An 18,087-nucleotide genomic window follows, 5' to 3' on the forward strand; every position below is an offset into this window, starting at 1 on the left:
GTACTCCAAAGGGTCATTAAAACCCTAGCCTCCACCTATACTTCAATTAATCTACGCAATCTCCATCTTTTCAGCTTATTAGCACCTGAGCATGACCACCGACACTGCTTTTATATGTGTGATAAAGTAATCAGATAGCGATGGCGACCGCACATCTGGTCAACTCCACACATTCTTTTCCCGTTCTAATCTACAGGAGCTCTCACTTCCTGATTCAAAGAAAAAACAATAAATCGGACAAAAATAAACCCATATCTTCATTGCCGTAAAAATGACACACTTTTTGAAATCTGACTATATAGGAACACCAAAGTTAAATTTTTCAGACTAGGGCCGACAAGTATCATCTAACTGGTTGAGTACATGTATTGTTTTAAAAGGAAAGACACGAGAATTGCTAATCTAAGTATGGAATGATCATGAAGTAGCAGGATAGAAAGACAATGGTAGAAAATGAATGAAATAAAAGTTCAATGTGCAGAATAGTGATTGTGACGTGACTATTTGTACTGATGATGATTCCGGAAAAGGGGATCAATAGATATACACATTTTGTACAATTAGAAGACTCGAATTGTGTTTCTCATCACAAACATCAGATCGTCGTCAATCACGTTGATTGCGGTGAATGAGAAGAAAATGGCGAATGCTGAGCTGAGATGCCAAATGTCGTGGTTGTCATAAAAGTTGAGGAAAATGCAGGGTTTGTTGAGCTCTCGAGAGATTGCAGGCATTTTCTGAAAGAAAAATGAAATAAAAAACTTGACTATTTGTCAATTCAATAGTTGCAAAATCTAGGACCGGGCCGATGAGATGCCGGCCTGGCACGGCCCGTAAAAGTCCGGTCCGGCCTTTTGCAACTATAGTCATTTCTAGCTTACACTCCAATCCGAAACCCTTTGGTTGAACAGGATTCCAGCACATGTCCATGAAATAACTGCTGCAATCAGTAATGCCACTGCTCGCTTTGGAATCTTTTCTCGGTATATCATCTGCAAAAATTTGTATTTTACGTTTGGTTGCTGGGCCCAAAAGACAATTTTTTCGGAAAATTTGGTCGGACAACCCCGAAAAACTGATTTTCGGTTTTCAGCTGAAATTCCAGTTTTAAAGAAAGAATTTGGAGTAGAAATGTATTTTCAAAGTGTCTTCAGTTTTTGAGAATTAATTGAAGATTCTCGGAACATTTTTGAATTTCTCAAGTTAATCCAATATAATTTGTTTAATCATTTTAGTTGAAATTGCCCAACCGCCAGAAAAAAAATTCAACGAGAATTTCCCCATTTAAAAATTTCCCGTTTCCAGAGCTTTAGAACATGTTCTGTCTAAATTTCTCTCCGAAAAAATCTTGAAAAATCTTGTGATCGACAGAAAAATAATTATTTTTTATTCCTAGAAAACACTCACCTTCATTAAAATATAGTAGATGATGTAAATGAACAGGTTTCCAATGAAAGGAATGAGCAAAAACGACAGGAAGTCCTTCGGATGAGCATCAAGACCGTAAACCACACTGAAAACAAAAATTGAGCATAACAATGCAATGTATGAACTTACACTGCAGTATTAGCCATGTTCAGTAGGAGAATCACAAAGAAGCGTGCTTTGTAAGCTGGAACAATACACGATAAATGTCTTGATGTCGCCCAGGACATTCGAATCGAATTGCGGAGCTCTCGAATGTTCAGAGTCCAAATTCCTTTGAAATAGAACTCCAAACTGATCAGCATCATACTTCCAATGTATATTATAGAAAACATTATCCAGAAGATCATGTTGTGGACGTACTGAACATTGAATTCTGTTCACAAATGTATAATGTCAAATATACTCACCACTCCAGCAATCGCAGCCATTAAGAAAATACCAAGAAATCCGAATGCGTGATAGGCACTGACAACCATATCAGGGTGGCGCAGTGACCAGATTTTCAGTTTTCCCAACATTCCTATGACATACATTAAAGCGGTATCTGTAAATTGATAAAATTAACAAACTGATAATATTAACATGTTGCAATGAACTCACCAAACTGATAATTGATATTGTTCGGACACACGTGATAGGTGGCGGATGAGATCCCTTCCATGATCACTGCAAGACCGATAGCAGTCATCAGTCCACTGTGTTGGGGGAGACCATATCTCTACAAAAATAGGTGGTTTGGTGCTCAGTAATTTGTTTTGCTGATGTATTTTGATCTCATTTGGGTTCTCAGTGATTGAAATGTGTGTTGGCACGGCATCTAAACTAATTTTCCACAATTCACGTTTCCCCCAGCACAAATTACAATCGAGCAGAGTTGTCAACTCTTGTTGGATTCATTATGTACCGAAAGCCGTTCTTTTCGCAATTTTTATCACTTCTTGTCATTTTTTTCATTTTTTCTCTGTAGAAAACTTTCATACACACACACTTCAAGAGCAAAATAAACTAGTTTAGAAAAAAAGTATTCAGATTTCAAAAATCTTCAAAAAGAAATTTATTCAAAATATTCGGTGTTTCATAATTTTATTTTCTTCAATTATTGTAAAAAACTATTTTTGGGTTTTCAAGTTATTACCCGCTAGAAACTTCTTGGTCAAAAAAGAAATCGCGATTTATTGAAAATTCGAAATTCTGTATCTCTTTTCTTTTTTTGTCCTAACAAATTGTTTCGACTCTCAAATTGTGTGTGTTAGCTCATAAAACATTTTGTATAGACGAAAACTGATGAAGAATTGCTAAAACTTGATTTTTTTGAAAAATTCCCTGACCCCGCACAATCTCGATTCGCTGTAAAAAAAGCTAGCAGCCCAAAGTTGTGGCCAAGAAGACCATACAATTTTAAACAAAAACTCACCTCAGCTAATGTTGGTTGCACAGCGAAAAGCCGTCTGAAACTCCTTTCGCGGCAGTAATTCATTACAATGATCAGACTTCCGAAATACACATATCCACAATTGCTGAAAAATAATCAACATTTCTGGTTAAAGAAATTTCTCACCAACCTAACAACGTTATTGAACGCTACAAAATACCAAAGTGGTCGGGCACACTGGAAATTGAAAGTGCACTCGTCCAAATCTCCAGACTGTCGTAGATTTCCAGCTTTGCTGATGATCAATTGCAGAACGGTGATGTTGTAGAAAATTCCAATGATGGCGAGAGCACTGTAAAATTCAATTTGAACATTTTTATTGAAAACCGAAAACTCACATTTTATATACATCGTATTGCATTTCTCTAGTCTCGTATGGTGTCATGGAAAGGTCAGCGACAGTAAGAGTAGTCTGAAAATAATATGAATTACTAAAAATGGAACAGAACAACATACTTTTGCTCTCACAACCATCATATCCTTGCAATCCGTAAGAATATCGTAGTCTCTCAAATCATCATCTTCAGACATCCGCTTGAACTCATAAAAATCTCTGAGTCTCTCGTCTTGGGCATCTGAAAAAAGCCACTTTTGCTAATCAGAATTTTGAGAAGACACTCACTATCTTCCAAATGAGTATATGCTCTGGACAAAAACCTCCGTTCCCATATTCCATCAAAGTAGTGGTAGACGAATACCACAAGGGTCACCAGCAGAAGGATACAAGCCCAGAAGACGATTGGGATGATGTAGTCAAAAACTGAAAACATTGGTAAGTGAAGATTCACAGAAGAACAAACTGAATAGAGATATTTTGAAAAACCCGCTTCAGCTCACTCCGGGTCAGATAGTGCAGAATAGAAGAGAAAAAACCGATACCTGTCCACGGGCCGGATGATAACTCGATTCAAAATTTAAATCGTGAGCAACATAGCGTACCAGATGATTGAGTTTGGGAAGCTATAGAACCTTCAATGAGAATGAACTGGTTTCAAAAGGGGTATTATGGTCCGGGCCGGCTATTAAATATTGGCCAACCCCCGGTTACGGACACAAATGCTGGTCGTTTCTTATCGGAAGTTGTAGAGCTCGTCGAGTTTGCTTATATGCTGTTCTGCCCACAATTTCAATTTTGAAGAGCGTCAGCCAACCCGTGTCAGCGCGGAATCAACTTGCCGACAAATATCGAAATACTCACTTTTCATGGAAGACTCGATAGTGACATTGAAGGATTTCAAGCGAAGTGGGAACTTTGTTGGTCCTGAAACAATAACAACATTATGAATTGTGTATATTTCGCAATACTTACTGTTCGGCTTAATACTCAGAATCTCCGAGCACAAATCATCGTTGGTATTGACCACAAAAATCACGTAAAAACTTGACATTCGGGACTTTTCAACCGGAATTGTCGCCGAGGTAGTCATCGTCTGGTGCAGCCCCATGGAGTTGACGTTGTCAGGAAGATCAAAGACGGGGCACTGAAACATTTGATGCTTAATAGTGGTGTATAGGGGAAAAACTTTATTTACCCCGATTTTCTGTACCGACACCGTCATACAAGTTGTGGTGTTTGAGAGTACATGTACCGCCACTGAATCGACTCCATTCGGAATGTCATATCGGAGATACACGGGTTCGGAAGCACTTGCTGTCACGAGGCGCTTTGAATCGTTGCTGTAGTATAACCACATGTTTATCAGAACAATTTTCACAAAAAAACTCACTATAAATAGAAATTGTGGACCAATTCGGCTCGGAAGTTGTAGTGAACCGGCCGTGAGCTTGTAACCTCTACCGTGAAAGCCTCTCCTTCCTTGTACTCAGTGAATGGGCAGAGTGTTCGAGCAACTTGGCTGTATTCATAGTTGTCGACTATCAATGGGACCTGAAATCGTATTTTAAAAGAATTTTTCATTCTTTTCGGATTTCAAAATTATGATTGAGGGTGGAGTGCCTATGCTGATTCCAATTTGACTGAGATTTTTAGTTACAGTTCTTCAAAACACTCTTTTCCATAGGCCAGTCATCGATTTTCGCCCAATAGTGCCCCTGGGAATGTCCTACTTCACATCCTTCGTTTGTAAAATAAAAACTCACTTGAAGACTTAAAATTGCCACTTTTTCTCGGAAAACTGCTAGGAGAGGGTTGTGCTCCGTGCTCTCGTTGCAACTCATGATGATTCGGGCGACGGAATACTGAAAATTATTTTTTTAAAGGCGAAATTCCTTAAAAAACACAAAAATTCCAAATTCAAACCTGTTTCTCAACATTGAAACGGAAAATTGTCAGCGACATGTTCTTTTCTGTTTCCTTCTCGTAGAGCACATCCCATTTTGCCGGTATCACTTCTGGTTTTTGTGTGCTAATGAGCTCCGAGAAAATCAATATGAAGATTGCCTGCAAGGCTTTCATACTGTTTGTAATCTGAAAGTTTATTTACGAAACCATAGATTAAAATATGGAGAAAAATCTGAAAACAGGAATTTAGAGAAAAAACGGTCGGAATCCAATAAGAATGAGTAATTTCGAGTCTGAAAACCAATAAAAAACTAAATATTCAGTGGAGCGAAGAATATTCAGTGGAGCGCACTTGCATACCCCTTGTGTGTGCGCGCGCAAACCAGCAAGAGAGGGAAAACGGAGGATGTGAATTGGGTGACGAATACACAGCAGAGGAGATGAGATTAGGAATAAAGAGAAGGACAACTGTCAAAGAGTGGACATCCTTACTGTTTCTAGTGAGTGAGGTAAAAGAAAATAGTGGGAAACGAACTTTTCAGTCAAACGGATGGTTCGCCTATGACGAGATCTTGATACTATTTTTAAAACTAATTGTGATCTTTAAAATTTAAATAAACAGATTTCGAGTTGATTCAGACCTGACAGACCCAAAAATTTGACAAGTTATATTAGGTCTGACAGATTTTTCCTCTGGGACAACCGACAGACAAAAAAGAAAAATAGGAGAGACAAAAAGAGACACTACTTCATTTATTTGATATAAGATTGATTAAAGCATTAAGAGAAAAATGATTAATAATAAAGATGCGGCAGAAAATTGCACTATACGTAGGCTTTTGAATGGTTAACAATGGCTGAGAAATAATTTTCAGCTATAAAAAATACGAAAGTTTCCCTTTGTGGTGCTGATCTCTACTCTCTTTCTTCTTGAAGAGTAGAGGAACAGTGCGCAATCGAAAAAAAACTGGTTTTCCTGTTCCAACGTGATGAATTTACACCCTGAATCATATGTTCTGCAACATTTAATATAGTCTCAGATGACTCGTGTGATCTGGTACATGTGTTTTTAAGAAATTTTATTTTAAAAAACAGTGAAACAATATTCCAAAAAGAATTTTATTTTCTCGGAATCACATTTTCGATCATAATTGTGAGTAAAGTTGGACGATCCCGAAGCCTAAAAGCTTGGTAATTTCTCTAGCGAGCCTTCTTTTCCATTTTCCCCGTTGGCGCTCGTTTCAAGAGAAAGGTTTTTGGTAATTTGAGAATTTGCTGAAAGTTTGTAAAAAAGTACATTCGAACATGCTGAAAATGATTTGAGCCATGTACAGTACTGGTCAAAAAGAAATTCGCAAACAGTTTTTTGGCTATAACTTTCTTCAAAATAGAGCTGAAGCGTTAATATTTTCTGTAAAATGTAGCAAATATCCTGAGAAAAGCGATACAAAAACACTTTCGACGGAAAAAAAAGAACAAGATTTAGCAAAATAAATAATTCACTTTGGGAAAAATTCGGATTTTTGGAAATTTTTTTCAAAAATCTGAAAAAAAATAGAAAAACGATCTTGAATGGGAAATATACATTTTGATCATGATTAAAGAGTCTTTGGCTAACTTTCAAACATGTGATACCTCATGGAGATACAGTTCTAGTTATGGTGTAAGAATTCAAAGTGTGAACTAGAGATTTTGGTTTTTTTAGCTTTCTCTACTATCGTTTTGCAGTTCGAAGTGAACAATTTCAGTACTTTGTTATGTTTTCATCATTTTTCAGATGCGATTCTACAATAATCAATCATTTCCCACTTTAAAAGGCGTCTCTCTCCGCTCCGAACACTGATTTTATGAGTTGTGAGCAAGCTGAAACCAGCATGAGGTCAACTTTTAGTCATCCTGGTACAGTCGGTTGAGGGAATTTCGTATTATATATGTTAGATATCAATATCAGAGTTCTGTTAAATTCTATGAAAAATGATTTCGTGTTTTGAAATCTCCAATTTCCAGGATGGCATATTTTCTCGAAATCAGAACCACCAAACTTCCCTGTATCCCTACTTTTTTTTAACTTTGCCGATCATTGGTCGCTATTTTTTCTTCCTCCCCCGCCACATCACTTTTTACTCATCACTTATCACCAGACACGTCTCCCAAGCTTCTCAAATTACAGCTCAGAAAGCCTCAAAACACAGAAAGTGACCATCAAGAATTTATTTGCACACACGTGGAAGATTTTTAGATATCCGGGACCCATTATACAGAATTCAGAGACAAAAGAAAAAAGAAAATGAAGAGGTAAAACTTTACAAGCTACAGAATAAGGGCGGACGTGTATGATTTGTAGGTTTGATGACGTCGTTTTGGATGGTGACGAGTTTTGTGAAGAAGTTGTAATGAGTTTATTCCTCCTCTTCCTCCTCTCCCTCCTCTTCCTCTGAAAATAAATATTTATGGTTTTAAATTCAAGCAATTTTTGACCAACCGGCTTCTGGATCAGCAGCCTCTGGCTCTTCTGCGGTTGGCTCTGGCTCTGGGGCGGCGGCAGCTGGGGCAGCTTCCTCGACCTTGGCTTCCTTGTTCTTCTTAGACCAGTCTGGCTTGTCGTCCTTCTTCTTCTGAAAACATGGTGGATTGTTTGAGTTACTGTAGGTTTTGAGGGAGAACTTACAACATTGGTGATGGATTCCATAACATCTTTCTTGACGATCTTGAGGTTAGCACGGAAATCTTCTTTGCCTCCAGCCTTGCTGTCTGCACTCTTCTTGAATTTGTTGTCATATTTCGACACCTTCTTGAGGGAAGGCTTGACGCTGAAAAAAACAATTATTAAGTTCCTGAAAATCTACGTTTCGCTCTAAACTTACAACTTTCCGCGAAGATCGTTGACCTCAATAGTGAGGGTGTTGATCTCTGATTCGGTTTGGGAGACGACGTAGTTGATATCGTACTTCTCTTCCTCAAGCTGTGTGAGACGAGCCCAGAGGTCGTTGTAGATCTTCTCGAGTTGTCCCTTATCCTCGATGGAGTCGACATTTGGGAGTGGGATGGTTCTGTCGGCAAGAGCCTTCTGTCTTTCTTGCTCCTTGAGCAATTGCTGTCTCTTAAGGTCTTCGGCGGCCTTGACCATCAAAAGCTTCTGAAATCACAAAACCCCATCAATCACGCCGTTCGGTTAGAAAAAAACTTACACGAAGCTTCTTCTTACGCTCTGGTGTCAAGAATCCCTTCTTGGACTTCTTCTTGTTTCCGGCTTCCTCGAGACGCTTGCGCACCTCGGCCTTCTTGGCCTCGCGCTCGGCGGCTTTGCGCTGTGCGTCCTCTCCGGCTTCCTCACTCATCTGAAAATCAAAATAATTGAAGCATAGGTAAGGTGTACGGTAGTGTCAGTGATTAAAAGAAAATGGATTCAGATTTCCTGAGAAAAGCAAAAAAAAGTTTGAGAAATGAGGTAAAATGATGTGAGATCACGAGAGGACCCGTCTAATTTGAAGTATGGAGTCCCTCGACTCTGCCAACGAATGTCACAACTGGTGTGTATGAAGACAAGAGAGGAAGAATCTTGAGTTGGCAACAGCCGCACCCCACACACATACAACAACCTCCCCGCCCTCCTATTCTGAATCTTTGGCGTCTCTCGGACGGTTCCACACATATTGCGTGCTCTTTTCAACAGTCGACACCAGCCAAACGTTGTAATGATTTCTGTGCCTACCAATTGCGTTGGCCGAGATTGATAGAAGAAAAAGCAAAAGATAGAGGGAGAGATACGCGGAAAAGTGCTGGTGGTTTGAAGAGGTGGAAAAGAGGACGATGGAGAAAGCGAGATCTTCGGAACGCAACAAGATGCTATTAGAAGCCGGATGGATGGGCAGCGGGTCAAGTTATGAGCACTTCGGGGAATATGGGATAGGGAGAAGATATTTATGGTGTGAGCTTCTGTCTATTTTTTTGGTTTTGGGGAAAAGATGTGATCAGAAATCATATTCGTACCAATTTTTGCAAATTAACTTGAAAGATGTATGAGTTTCGTCTCTGATTGGGAAAATATGAGAGCAGAAATTTAAGGAAAGCAATGAACTTACCGCTTTATCCACTGTGTCACTAAGCTCTTCTACTCGGCTGCTCTTCTGTAGTTTTGACATATCTGGAAAATCTGAAACAAAGCAATTTCACTTAAACAATTTCTGTATATATGTTTGTATCAATCAAGATGAAATGGTAACAGAAGTTACAAACTCCAAATAGATTTAAATTCAAATTTATTGATTATCCATTTCACGTGGCTTTTCTCTATTCATTTTCTATATCTGATCCCTTAAAAACTTTCTGACGTTGTAAAAATAGCAAAACCATCTTATCACTTGAAATTTAAAGCTTTTGACAAGTTGACAGACAGGGAAACGTGTGAATAAATACAACAGATACTTGTCGCGGTGGTCGTCGACACCCTGAAATTCGATATCAATGAGATAAAAAGAGGTTGAAAAAAGTGTGTTGAGGTGTAGGCAGATGTTTGAGATATTGTAGTGGAGGTGACAATGATAAGTGATAAAAATGTTTTTCTAGTGTTGTTTTGAAAACTTCTGAAAGAAAATAAATTATCGTTGAAGTCGTTTGAATCGGAAATCACTTGCTTTAGAACATATCTGAAATGTTCTGAATTACTGATTATTTAAAATTTTGCATATATTACTTCTGCTAAAGTTGAAGGCGGAGTTCGACACAGTGCAGATATACACTTCAATAACTTCCGTATTTTCTTTGACAAAAGCCCACTCGAGCCTTCAACTTTGAGCTCAATTATATCGGTTTCTGGGAAAGATATCAAAAATTTGTCAACTACCGAATTTTTTATCATGTTATCAGCAGTATTTCATCAGTTGACAAGTTTTAGATATTTTTCACAGAAATTGAGATAATTGAGCTCATCCAAAAATCGAGATAATTGAGCGACGGTTTGGGTGGGCTTCTTTTTGAGGAAATACGGTAATAATGAATTTGCTTGTATCGTAACCCTATAATATTTTTTTTCGTTTTTACTTTTTTATAATCTGCTAAAAACTTTTTTCCGAAGCTTTTTTTGGAATCATGATTTTTTGAATGCACGTGAAATGTTTCCTTGATGGTCTCGAGCGGAATTAATTATAATTTTTTTTTACGTTTGCAAAATCTGTTTGTCAACTTTTCGCCAATTTTTTCGCGCTTTTATTATGGGAAAATGAGATTTCTCATAAAAACTCGTCGAAAATCAGAATATGTCAAAAATTCTGAAATTCCGGAATTTTGAAATTTGTAGTTTTCTGAATTTCTAAATGTTTCGTGAAGGCTATTCCAAAGATCTCTAACGAACCAATATTCAATATTTTTATGTTTATATATTCAAACAATGATAGTTTTAATAGTATTGTTTTCTTCCAACCAGTGTGTTTTCCCACATATCGGCCAATATCTCTTTTTTCTGGTTCTTCTTCCTTCATTCCCGTTATCACTCTTTTTCTGTCAATTTCCAAATCGTTTACACTGTCTTGCTCCTGATCTCCTTCACATCTCCTTTGATACATTGGTTATCTCGCGACAAGCCGATCGAGGGAGAGAGAGAGCAGATAGCTAAGAAAAAAGTAGATGGAAGCGCGAAGGCGGTGGTGTTGGTTGTGGGGAGATGACGCGAATGATGTTTTTCACGGAAGGGTCGAGAAAAAAGTTTTGACGGAAATGTTGCCATTGGTTTGGGATTGAGATGATTGAAATTCAAAAACCTCAAAACACCTCCCACTGTAAATTTTTAGTTTTCTAAACGTATTATTTTCAAAACTTTATTGCCAGAATGAAAAAAAAAATCAAAATCTCGGAACAATTACACAAATCCAGTCCAATTTAGCATACATTACGGTACCCAGGCAATAAATATTCGATTTTGTGTTGAACAATTGTCTATGTCAGTGTCTCAGAATGAGTGAAGAGATACGATTTTACACGTGAGATCTTTTTTCTGTCAACACGCCCAAGATAACTATTAGGTGACAGAAAGCGTACACAATAAAAGCGAATTGTCAAGCGGACAACAAAAACTGACATGATTAGTCAGGTGCCCAGGAAATAAAGAGTAACATGAGTGTGGTTTTCGTAGAATTGAGATCAAGGAGGAAAATTATAGATAAGCAATCTCTTCTTCTACATCGGTGTCGATTTCATCGTCTAGAAGAAGACCGGTGTCGCCGTTGCAGTTCGTGGTGCTGCTTCGGAACACGTTTGAGTTGGAGGAAGTGGATCTGAAATAGTTGAGTTAGATAAGGGTGTGAAGAATATGGGATATGAAAAAAACAACATTGAGAAAAAAAACAATGTGATGATTTAACACTGCAAGTACGTTTATACTCATTAGATTTTTTTCGCAAACTGGAATTCAAGTTTTGTAAATCTTTTAAAAAATGTTAAAAAATACGTTACCTGAAGAGAAATAAAGAAATATTTATACTTCAGTCACGACCACAAAAATCCAAAACAATTATTTATAAATCAATTTTACTTCTTTGATATTCAAAAAAAACGTGAGCTCAGAGTTATTTTCTAAAAAATGAAGTATATTTTACACAATTAGACTGTTCTGACACAAGTTTCTGACAACTTTTGTGGATATTGATAATCACACAATCACTATAAAACGTGTATTAACAAAGGAAGTTTGTTAAAAGTCCATTCGTTTTAGATTTTAATGGCAAAATATGTTTTTTGCCTGGACTAGAACCAAACTTAAAATATGAAGTACCAGTATGCAGAATGGGAATAATGGAAAAATGTTTTTCTTAATACTTTGTTTTATGAAAAATTCAGTCAAGTGATGTCAAATGATTTGAATGGGTATTTTTTAGCACAATTTTCATTATCAACATAAAAGTTCCATGAAAGTTTCAGGTGTTTCGGTTTTTGATCGACAAAAAAACTACCAAATCATAATCAAAATCCTAATTTAAAAAAATCATGAAAAATCTTGTCGTTTTCTGCCCAACCCGTATATGGTATATTCATATTATAAGTTTTGTGCTAGTGCAGGCATGTGACATATTTTGCCACCAAGATCTGAGAAAAACGAAGGGACACTGAGAATTTCCTCTCATGTGTCACAGGTTTTACTTATTTAAATTCCATTCATATCACCCAATTTCTTTTAATTCGATTCGCTACGTAATCTGAAAATTTCTCCTTTGTCCTTTCTCTAAAAAACAGATCTTGCTTTATATCTAACCTTGTAATTGACTTCTGAACAGTTGTGCTTGTAGAATCACTGTTTCCAGACATATCGTTCAGAAGGCAACTGCGTTCTAGACTTCCCATTGAAACATATCTGAAAACTATGACCTTGTCCTCTTTATTCTGCACAACTCTTACTTGTGATTTTCGGACAAGAAATTGGAATCCCTAGAAATGACTTGCAGGGTATTGGAGAATCGGATGTATCTAAAAATGAAAATCATATTTGCAAACGTCTCTGGATCATAACAAACCGTTGTTTGATCATACTACTGATGTCATTCGTAGTTGCCGATTTGTCCAATTTTCTTAGGACTGGTTGCACACGCAATTGCTCTCCGTTTTCCGCAGCTCGCTCATCTTCTCCATATTCTTCCCCCTCATTTACCTCGTTTTGCCCTTTTACAGACGACAATGATTTGTTACTGGCATATTGCAACGCCTGGAAAATTGAATTTTTCTAACAATTTTTTGTTCTTTTTTTTTGGCGGTACCGAGACGAGTTGATTGATGAACGTGGACCTTTCTTTGGCGCCCATTTTGTTCGGCATTTCAACCGGTGGCGTCACGTATATATCCGATTTTGGAAGTGAGCATTGGTCAGCTAAAAAAACTAATGTTCAGTTTTCTACAATTTGCTTTGAGGTCTTACATGGATCATCATTCTGCACTATGGCTCTAATTTCGGCCGACTCGTTTCCAGTACTACTTCCCTCCACTGAGTCCAACAATCTTTCCTCATTCTTCTGAGTAGTACCAGTTGATCTGAAATTGGATGTAGGTGGGAAAAATTGGTTTAAAAAAGAAGAAGAAAGACATTCAATCCTTAATTTCGGAGAAATTTGATTACTCACTTGTAGTGATTGTTGGAAGAGAACAAAGGCGATGTTTCACTGCAAGATGTACTTTGCGCTCTAACCATTCTGAAAAAGAAAATTAGAAATAATGAAGATTTATGAAGTTTGCTCACGTCAATTTGGTACTATGGTTGATCTTGGTAGAGCTGTTGGCGAACCCATATGGATCCTTCTTCTTGCAACTGAAAAATTTGCGGAAGTCTACGAAGGCTTCCCTGAAAAGTTTTGGTTTAGAATTGTTAGGTAAAAATGATGAGTACTTCAATTGAGATCTCATTTCCTTATTCAGCGAGAAATAAATCACTGGATTGATCATATGAGTGATTGAATAGAAGTAGCTGTTGAAGATCATTACAGCAATTGATTGGAATCTGCTGTAGTAGGAAACGTAGTAGGCAGTCATGTATGCGTAGAAGATGAGAGCGACCACAGTAATCTGAAAAATTAATGCTTCAAAATTTTTTTGAAAAATTGAAAAAACCTGTAGAAGAATTCTTTGTTGCTGTCTGTTGGACCGTCTTGCCGCCATTTCTCGAACATCGTTCGCGATGTGCTTACTACCCATTTTCATGGACATTTCCAATAACATCGTACTTGCTCTGAAAATTTGGAATCGTTGAGTAACCAGAATTAGAAGTCTGTTGAATTTGAAAAGTTGGTTTAGAAACAAACCGTTTCCAAATTAACTTATCAAATTCTCATATAGATTTACTAACTAAAAATATGAAATGTTTTACTACGGATAGCAAAAAGCGGCGTGGCTTGAAAAAAAAAACTTAGAATCGAAGAGAAAAATGATGTATTTTTTTTGAGGAATAGTGCAGTTAGATGTGGAAGATAGTGAAAATTTGCAAGCGGTGAAATATATGAAAAATATCATTCCAAGAAAAGAAAACATGCCAAATTCTATGTGGGTTTTCATGCTAAAATATTATTCTAAAAAAAAATTTGAGAGTTTCAGTGCTCTAAGATCCGTATTAGTAACATGCGGGGGTTGGTTAGAAATATAAAATGCCATCGGTACGATTATGCATTTCCATTTGAATAGTAGAACGGATTCTACGGACTAACACTATTCTAGACGGAGAAGTGAATGTTGAACGCAACCTAAAGAATTTCGATTGTTCATTCGAGTCGCTTTTTCTGACATTGCTGCAAAATTACTGTAGTTTTCTATCTACATCTGGAAATTGGAAAAGAGCATAAAGCTAATTGGCATCTGAGATTTTCTAGAACTATATTATGAAACAGAATTTGTACAATAACTCGGTGCTACAAAAGGATAAAAAATGATTCAGGGGTAAAAATTCTAAATGTTCATTGTATTTTGTACCTCTAAATTGCCTTGCACCAAGGTGACCTTTAAATATTTGTACCCACCGAATTATTTGCTCAAATTTTATAGATATTCAATTTTGATTTTCCCCCAAACACCAAACTAAAAACAAAACCCAAACTGCAACCCATCCTTTTCAAAAAATAAGATAGTCGGAAAAGAAAAAATAAGGTTCACTCGAGGACAGAACTTCGAGACATCGAATTGTTAGTGGAAAATAGACCCGAAAAAAGAACCAACTGTAGAAGTACAGTATACTCACCTCTGCCACTGTGATCGTTGCTGTTTCAGAAGCGATGACGATGACGTGGAGACACTTTTCGTTGTTCCTTGCCTGAATAAGAAACAACGCACTGCACCCATATAACCGTGCATATGAGACAAATTATGTGTAAAATTGGAATTGTATGAAATGATTAGATATGAAAATACACTCGAAAAATTGTGAAAAAAACTGTAACTGTGAGGTTTTAGTATTGTGAAAAACTTCTTGTGCTACCTAATTTGATTTAAAAAATGCAAAAACACCATGCATATCAAAAATCTTGCCGCGTAAATTTTTTTCAAATTTTTTAAAACTGCGAAAATATAGTGCAGCATCAGAATTATGAAAAAATGAAGTGTGAATAAGGCGGAATGAGAAAAAAAGAGGAAAAGTGTGCCAGAAGAAGAGAGAAGCGGATGTTGGATGAATTGAAAATGTGTGGAACTTACTGTCTGAGAGCAATTTTCCTTTTGTGTCGACGATAGAGCTGCACAAGGGTGATAGGATTTGAAAACGAGAGTATCAAAATGGTCAAGATCTCTACAGGTGTATAAGTCAGAACGTATACATTGAAGTTTTCTGAAATTATACCTTTTTGAGTCAATAGATCCAAACTCACCTCCACTGTTCTCAGCATAGCCGAAACTGTAATAATTCAACGATTCCAACGGTCGGATCATACAACAAGCTTGGAGAAAAAACAAAGTAACATTGGTGCTCAGAAAAAATGCCCAGCACGAAATGCTAAACGTTTTGATTCTTTGAACTGTCACCAGTACGTTGTATCGTCCGTACAAAATTATGGCAATTAGACGGTCCAAACAAATTGCTGACATATGCCTGCAAAAGATCAAGGAATGGATTTCTGACGGTCCTATTCAGAGAGAAGCAAATCAGCAGTTTGCTGCAGATGTGGCAGTGGCGATCAAAAATGTTAGAATTGTTAGGCAATTCGGTAGTCTTTCTATATTCTTTGGCGAGTCAGTGACCCTTGAAGGAACTACAATGCAGGTCGTAAATATATGAAAAAATACGTTTTTCAGTTGATTTTGGTGATATTTAAGAATCTGGAGCTTGGCTGTCAAGTGTCGGATCACTTTGAAAATCTTGGAGGTTACAAAAAAATTTAGATTGAAATCTTTGCATTTTCAAATTTTTTCGAAAAATCCTTGTTTTCCACTTATTTGTCGATTTCCGAGGAATATCTATTTTTGGCTCGTTTTTGTTCTGAAAACGTAAAAGGTGTCCTTCAGAAATTGGCAAGTAACCGAAAAACTGAGAATTTTCAAAAATATCTGTGAATGCAGAGTTTTCAATCTAGGTCTGTTTTATAACCTCCCGAATGTTCAAAGTGATCCGACACTCGACAGCCGAACTCCAGACTCCTGAAAATAGTTAACATCAACCGAAAAACACGTTTTTTCATATTTTAATGGCCGGCACTGTAGTTCTCTAGGCCAATTGCTTTTCTTTCTAGGACATTTGGCTAGTCCGTACGAGACCCTTGGAGGAAACTCTACAAGTTTTAATTTTGAGCTTGTATAAACCGCTTCAATAAAACCCACATGAAGTTTCCTGTAGGGGGTGGTACAGACTTGCCAAATAGCCTAGAACGTTTAGCGAATGGCCTAGAAATCTCCAGAAATTTATATTGCTGATTTAGCTTTGCTCCGAATAAAAAAAATTCACCAATATCCTAAAATTGATTCTCTCTAAATAACCCCATAATGGTACTTATAATTGAGCATCAGAGTTTTTATACAGAAAAAAAAACTTGTCTACTCGTCTACACATGCACCCAATTTTTCGGGTCATAAATTTTAGCCCTCAAACTCACGTCAGTGTTATCGCCCAAGCCGTCCAATCGGCAATGTTGAACAGACGGACAGCCATTTCACCAATGTGCATTTGTTTGAGCAAAATTGGCGGATAGAAATGGCACGTGGTCACAAAGCCGTGGATGACGTCAGCGATCGCCAAGTTGAGCATCAGAATGAAACTGTAACGGTGTCATTTTTCATATCATTTTTGCTTACTTGGAACCCTCAAAACCTTATTGAACGCACTTTATTTTTCTTTTCTTTCTTTTTGAACTGCAAAAATATACTAAACTTGAGCATCAATGCTTGCACATAATTGTTTTGAATTGGAACGCTTGGGTAAACACAATTTGGTGAATGGTTCTTTAGAAAAAACTTTGGAACCTTCTGAAAAAAAGTGAAGAAAATCTGGGTTGTGTAAAACACCCCCAAATCCTTTTTTCTGAGATGAGACTATCCAAGAAAAAGTTCCTATTGCGTGGGAGAATCTCGAAACTTCATCATTTTTTTTCTATTTTCAATGTTTGCTGTTCAAAACGATATCCGATTTCATCATCTCAATCTCGCACTCTTTTGACATGACATTTACTGTTGCGCGCCGTCGTGCCATCTACGTCATCATTCAAATTATTCAAAAACTTTGAACGGAAATTATACATAATTCAGAAATGACCCTCCTCCACATACCTGGCACGATGAAGGTACTTGTTGTTGAGCAGAACAATAATCAAAGCTAGATTTCCGACTATCGCACACATTCCAAGTGATTCCAAGCCGGCGAAGATGATCACATCCACAAAACTGACCCGATTCGTTGAGTTTGATGATGACATCTGGAAATTCACTGTTTTGAAAGGGATTACTCAAAACATGGGAGATCAAGATACAAAAAAAATTAAAAGACCTCAAAATAACAACCATAAAATGGAGCTTTCCAAGAATTGAAGTTAGTTGGGTAGGTGAAAAACGACATGGTGTTAAAGGGGACCAGAAATTTCCTGACCAAGACTCCTCTCCTTCTTTTGCATTAAAAATGTGACATATGAAATACGGGTTAGTACCTCAACACCTCAAGAAGGGTAGAAATAGAAAATGGGGTTTGAATTTGAAGAGCAAGAAAGAGGTTAGATGAGAAAAGAGCATTGAGGATAAGCTGAGTATTCAGAAAGACAACTGTTAGCTTTGCTCGAAAATTCAAAATATTTTTCAGAAAATAAAAAGTACAATACAGGTCAATAAGCTATCCAAAAACGTAATTTTAAGTTGATTTTGGCCATTTTGACTATATTCAGAAGTCTCGAGCTCGGCTGTCAAGTGTCGGTTCACGTTGAAAATTTTGGAGGACGTGAAACTAACCTTGATAAAAACTTTGCCTTCACAGAATTTTTTAGGAATTTCTAGGTTTTCAGATGTTTGGCGATTTCTGGACGACACCTATTTTTTCACGTTTTTAGTACAA

The 18,087-nt window shown here is 37.1% G+C and overlaps 3 protein-coding genes across 3 annotated transcripts; all 3 read right to left on the bottom strand.

Moving 5' to 3' along the window:
• Window positions 1-560: 560 nt before the first annotated feature.
• Window positions 561-5,276, bottom strand: Cbr-tag-130 (the record flags this gene model as incomplete). Its single annotated transcript, XM_045240294.1, has 17 exons — window positions 561-737; window positions 882-992; window positions 1,408-1,513; window positions 1,558-1,787; window positions 1,836-1,972; window positions 2,029-2,146; window positions 2,843-2,945; window positions 2,991-3,152; window positions 3,199-3,272; window positions 3,305-3,435; window positions 3,483-3,620; window positions 4,059-4,121; window positions 4,170-4,341; window positions 4,393-4,537; window positions 4,588-4,748; window positions 4,961-5,059; window positions 5,121-5,276. The coding sequence occupies 17 exons, from the start codon at window positions 5,274-5,276 to the stop codon at window positions 561-563; spliced, it is 2,283 nt and encodes a 760-aa protein (XP_045095738.1).
• Window positions 5,277-7,564: 2,288 nt separating this feature from the next.
• Cbr-unc-27 lies at window positions 7,565-8,440 on the bottom strand (the record flags this gene model as incomplete). The annotated part of the gene is made up of 4 exons (XM_002645332.2): window positions 7,565-7,717; window positions 7,771-7,912; window positions 7,967-8,238; window positions 8,291-8,440. The coding sequence occupies 4 exons, from the start codon at window positions 8,438-8,440 to the stop codon at window positions 7,565-7,567; spliced, it is 717 nt and encodes a 238-aa protein (XP_002645378.2).
• Window positions 8,441-11,250: 2,810 nt separating this feature from the next.
• CBG15445 lies at window positions 11,251-17,461 on the bottom strand (the record flags this gene model as incomplete). The annotated part of the gene is made up of 15 exons (XM_002645331.2): window positions 11,251-11,371; window positions 12,346-12,444; window positions 12,489-12,557; window positions 12,605-12,792; window positions 12,845-12,954; window positions 13,003-13,115; window positions 13,205-13,273; window positions 13,321-13,422; window positions 13,468-13,643; window positions 13,689-13,806; window positions 14,806-14,877; window positions 15,258-15,387; window positions 15,428-15,648; window positions 16,646-16,807; window positions 17,316-17,461. The coding sequence occupies 15 exons, from the start codon at window positions 17,459-17,461 to the stop codon at window positions 11,251-11,253; spliced, it is 1,896 nt and encodes a 631-aa protein (XP_002645377.2).
• Between the last annotated feature and the right edge of the window lie 626 nt (window positions 17,462-18,087).

The sequence above is a fragment of the Caenorhabditis briggsae genome (genome assembly GCF_000004555.2).
Source record: "Caenorhabditis briggsae complete genome, chrX, whole genome shotgun sequence".
NCBI classification, from domain to species: Eukaryota; Metazoa; Nematoda; class Chromadorea; order Rhabditida; family Rhabditidae; genus Caenorhabditis; species Caenorhabditis briggsae.